The sequence below is a fragment of the Medicago sativa genome, chromosome 7 (genome assembly GCF_051527215.1).
Source record: "Medicago sativa cultivar Bolivia chromosome 7, Bolivia_mono, whole genome shotgun sequence".
Taxonomy (NCBI): domain Eukaryota; kingdom Viridiplantae; phylum Streptophyta; class Magnoliopsida; order Fabales; family Fabaceae; genus Medicago; species Medicago sativa.
Window position 1 is genome coordinate 46501460 of NC_140755.1, and position 4702 is coordinate 46506161.

General features: G+C 27.4%; 1 protein-coding gene across 1 annotated transcript; it reads right to left on the reverse strand.

The window, feature by feature from the left end:
• Window positions 1-836: 836 nt before the first annotated feature.
• LOC146906221 (PLATZ transcription factor family protein) lies at window positions 837-3096 on the reverse strand. The gene is made up of 5 exons (XM_085725448.1): window positions 2792-3096; window positions 2330-2515; window positions 2164-2238; window positions 1822-1959; window positions 837-1289 (listed from the first exon to the last, which is right to left on the reverse strand). The coding sequence occupies exons 1-5, from the start codon at window positions 2792-2794 to the stop codon at window positions 942-944; spliced, it is 750 nt and encodes a 249-aa protein (XP_085581574.1). The 5' UTR covers window positions 2795-3096; the 3' UTR covers window positions 837-941.
• Window positions 3097-4702: the final 1606 nt, after the last annotated feature.

Consider the following 4702-nt stretch of genomic DNA (forward strand, 5'->3'; position numbering starts at 1 on the left):
ATCAACACACAATCTTCCTTCAAAATAAACACATTAAATTCACTAAAAATATTTATAAAAAAAAGTCAGGTGGAGGTGGACTGGAGAGGGAGGCAGTAACTAAATGCACTTACAATCCCACTTGTGTGACATTATGATAAGAAGGTAATATTGCGTTTAAACAATGTCAAGAAAACATTTCCACCACAACATCATACAAGTGAAATCCAATTTTACAAATTAAGGCCTAGCACATTATGTAGCATCAATCCTTTATACTCTCCATTTTCTATGTCACTTTAGTAGGAAAAAAATTATTACAAATTATAAATATTAATATCAACTAAAGTATAAAATTAAAAAAATCACTCATCTTTCTCAGAGATTAGATTAATTCATCTCAAGTCTAGACTAGACCAAACTCATCAAATTGAAAGCTAAATGGAACCGCGCGGAACAATTATTAAGATTGAACTGATTTCAATATAATGATAATAAACCTCGGGAAGGAACAGTGAAAACGTAACATAAAGCAAAAAAATCAAGATAAGCTCCATTACACAGTGCAATATAACATCATATCATATCATATAATCATAGCACATGTTTAATATCTCTACAAAACTATGAGGGATATATATAGGGTTTTCTTCCCCATACACTTAAAATACAAATGTATGATTTGATATCACAATGAGTGCGACAAAATTACATTAACATTATGATTCGTTAAAAAATGTAAGATCTATAAAATCCTATGTAATTTCGTAAAACTCACCGTTATAATCAAACAAACATTTATTGACAACCTAAGATTTTAAAAGACCGATAATTAGTAGTAGTAATAATAATAATAATAATACTAAAATTTAATTATATTTATTATAAAATACCAAAAGTTTCTTTTTTCATTTGAAGCCTATTTTTGTTCTCCACTCCCTCATAATCACAGCTTCTGTTTTTCAATATAACGGGGCCCTATGTGGCGTTCCTTTCCTCCTATTCATCAGACTCTCCGAGATTTCCGACACCGGCGAGCATGCAGGCCGACACGGTGGTCGGAAAGTGATGACACCGGTTCTTTTCTTTCGGACAACCTCGGTAGTAGCGGTGCAAGCAAGGGCGGTTTTGCAATCAATGGGGATGTATCCACCGGAACCGGATGAAGTTCGGTTTGAACCGGATGGTTCGAGAACCGAGTCAGGTGTCATTAGACCGTCATCTAGTCCAGAATCAGATAATGGTGGCATGGTGTTGCACTCGAGTAAGTAACCAGATAGTGAACCAAATGTTTTCACCAAGTGACTCACCTGTGGAAAACACAACCATAAAATAACAAAAAAAAAAAAAAAAGAATAATAATAAAATTAAAAACTTAATAAATAAAAAGAATTAAAACAATTAATTGTTTGTCTGATTTTATGGTGATGAAAATGAAAAAATGAGAATAATAATAAAAATAAAATTAAAAAGAATTAAATAAAGTAATTGTTTGTTTGATTAAAAAAAATATGATGATGAAAATGGATTTTGAATAAAATGATTACATAAAATTGATTCCAACTAAAACTAAATTCAACATAAAATAATACTATAATTTATGTTTGTATATATTCAATTCGTGTAAAATTGGTTGAAAATAAAAACAAAAGAATTAATTGTAGAAGCAAAAAACTACTTATAACATTCTAGCTTAAGTTAAAATTAACTTCAAAGAGAAAACCAATTATACTTAAAAATTCCAAACATGATAAAATCATTGTAACTTCTTTAAATATGTAACCAAACATACACTAAAAATTGAAAAGAAGATTAAATATGAATGTGAGAGGAAAACTGAACCTTGCAAGAGAGAGAACAGAATTTGTAAGGGTCTTGAAGACTTCTGGCACAGGTTCTGCAGATATTGCTTGAGGAGCATCTCTTTGGAATTGGTCTTTGATTTATAAAAATCACTTTTGCACCGTTTGTTCTGTAGAACTGTAGCATCATCATACACACCAACACAAAATTAATTGTGGTAATAACAAACACATAAACTCAACAAAAAAAAAAACCTAAATTCTTGTAAAAAATTAACTTCAGAATTAAAATCAAAATTGACAAGAAAATTACACCAATATACATAGTTTAATATATATTTTAATAAAAAATGATAAACTCAAAAAACCAAAAATCACTTACTTGAATAGAAGAACAGTCAATTAATTTTGCAGCATCACCCATCCTTAAAATATCATGATACACATATCTTCTTATCTGAAAAAATTAACATTTTTTTTCTTAAAATTAATTCAATTAATTAATTAATTAATTTATTAAAAACAAGAAAGAGAAAAGAAGAAGGAACCTGCAAGAATCTGTGAGAGGCATGAGGAGAAACACAGTGAGGACAAAGACTGATGCAACAATCCAAACAATAAACATTTTTTTCATTCTTTTTTTCTTCTTGATGAATTAAACAAGCGTTGTAGAATTTCTCAGTCAGCATCACTTGAAGCCAAAGTGGAACAACATTTGGTGAATAACAACTAAACTGTACACAAAACATGAAAATTTTTAGTATATCAATAAATGGGTTCTTAAATTTATACACCAACAAAAAAAAAGAGAGAAATTTTTTAGTAAATTAATAAATGGGTTGATGAATTTTTACAAGACCAACAAGATACTAAAATAGGAAGAACAAGTTTTAAGATGTAAAGTAAAATATAGAAGCACCATGGTTTAGTTGAATTTTGATGTGTAAGGAGAAAAGAAAATGGATTGAATTAACTTTTAGACAAAAAAAAATGATATTTATAATACTCACCATGATGATTATTTTTGTTTGATTTTTGATGAAGATGTGTTAGTGTATTTGAGTGTTATTGCTAGTATGGTATAGTTATGGAGGCATGATCAAGAATGAGAGTAAAAAATGGCTTTTTGTAGCAGGAAGAGAGAGAGAGAGAGAGAGAGAGAGTAGAGAGAGAGTGATGAGGTAAAAGGGAACGGCGCTTAGGAGGTGAAAATACAAAAAGAAGTTTGTAACTATTACCAATGAAAAGAGAGAATGGAGAAGGGAGGAAAGGATATATAGTGAGAGAGAGAGAGAGAGAGAGAGAGAGAGAGAGAGAGCTACAAACAATTAAAGAGGATTTGTGTGTGTCGTACAGTACACACTAACACTACACTCTTAATTGTCACAAAACCACTACCTTCATTTATGCTATTTGATTGATGAACTTATATTGAAGTTTTTGATTCTATGTGGTGGAAACCATTAATTTTACTATACTACTTTTATTTTATTTTATTTTTATTTATTTCTTTGTTTATAGTTTTATATTTGTCCTAAATTATGATTTGTTTTGATATAAGAAAATTGTTTCTACATTTAATTTACTTTTTTTAAAATGAAATGACAAATATCATTTTAAGCTCAAACATACAATTTAGATTTCGAATTTGAATTTAGATGATAGTCTTCAATTTCATAATATTCACTGTGTACACATGTGAAATTTATTTTTATTAGATATTTTTAGTGTTAAAAAAACATTTATAAATTATAATTTAATAAAACTAATTAACCAATGAACACATTAACAATCAACAAATGAACATGATCAAATCTTAGCATAAATAAAAAAATTCAGTAGAATAGATTAGGAAATTACGACTAATAAAATGATAGATCTACTCATTTTTAATGTTGATATATCTTCTTGGGTTGTCAAAGTGTCAAACACTTTTGACTTTCTCTCATAAAACATTCTTAAATAATGATAAGATATTTTATAATAGGTAAATTAACTTACGGAATTTGTAGTATTTGATAAAAAAAAAAACAACAATTAAATTAGTTGATAAATAACATAAAAATATGTATTTAATGTCTTTGTTCAAAAAAAAAATATTTAATGTCTTATCAATTAAAAAAAATAAAGGTAAAACCGAAAGTTAAATGATAAACTATAAATTTAAAGTTATAAATTATTGGGTTAATTATGTTTCTAGTCCCTATAAAATAACGACTTTGTAAGTTTAGTCCCTACTTAATTTTAATAGCATTTTTAGTCCCTAATTTTGTTTTTCTGCACTGAGTATTAGTCCCTACTCAATTCAAATTTGTTTAATTTATGCTTAAACTCTTAAATTTTTGAACAATTTTTTGCAGACATGTTTAGAACATTACTAAAAGTTAGTCCGCAAAAAATTATCGCAAAATTTGATTTCTACATCCAGATTTTATTACTTTTTATCTTTAACTTTTGTCGTTTTAAAAAATTCATATTTAATTCATTTCATGTCAGAAAATTCTAAATTTTAGTAAACGAACCTTTCATAGTGTTCTAATCTTGTCTCAAAAAAATCGTTCAAAAATTTAAGAGTTTAAGGATAATTAATCAAACTTTGTTTTAGCAGAGACTAAAATTATAAGTAAATTTTTTTTATAGGGACTAAAAATGCTATTAAAATTAAGTAGGGACTAAACTTACAAGGTCGCTATTTTATAGGGACTAGAAACATAATTAACCCTAAATTATTTGAAGTAGCTCCTCAAAAAAAAATACCAAAAACTAGTTAAAAAAAAACTATAAGTTCGTCAGAATTTTTGTTTACTACAAAAAGAAAAAACATTTTTTCATAGGAGCTTTTTTTTTTTAAAGAAAAACGATATTTATTCATTCGAATTGATAGAATACATCATAATCAACATTGCTAAAAAGGTAAGGAA

Bases quoted from the DNA above. Each gene is read 5' to 3' on its own strand.
- LOC146906221 (XM_085725448.1), bottom strand. The intron at 2,239-2,329 runs GTTCCTTCTTCT...TAATTTTTTCAG, and splicing joins CCTCTCACAGATTCTTGCAG to ATAAGAAGATATGTGTATCA. The intron at 1,290-1,821 runs GTTCAGTTTTCC...TGTTTTCCACAG, and splicing joins TCTGTTCTCTCTCTTGCAAG to GTGAGTCACTTGGTGAAAAC.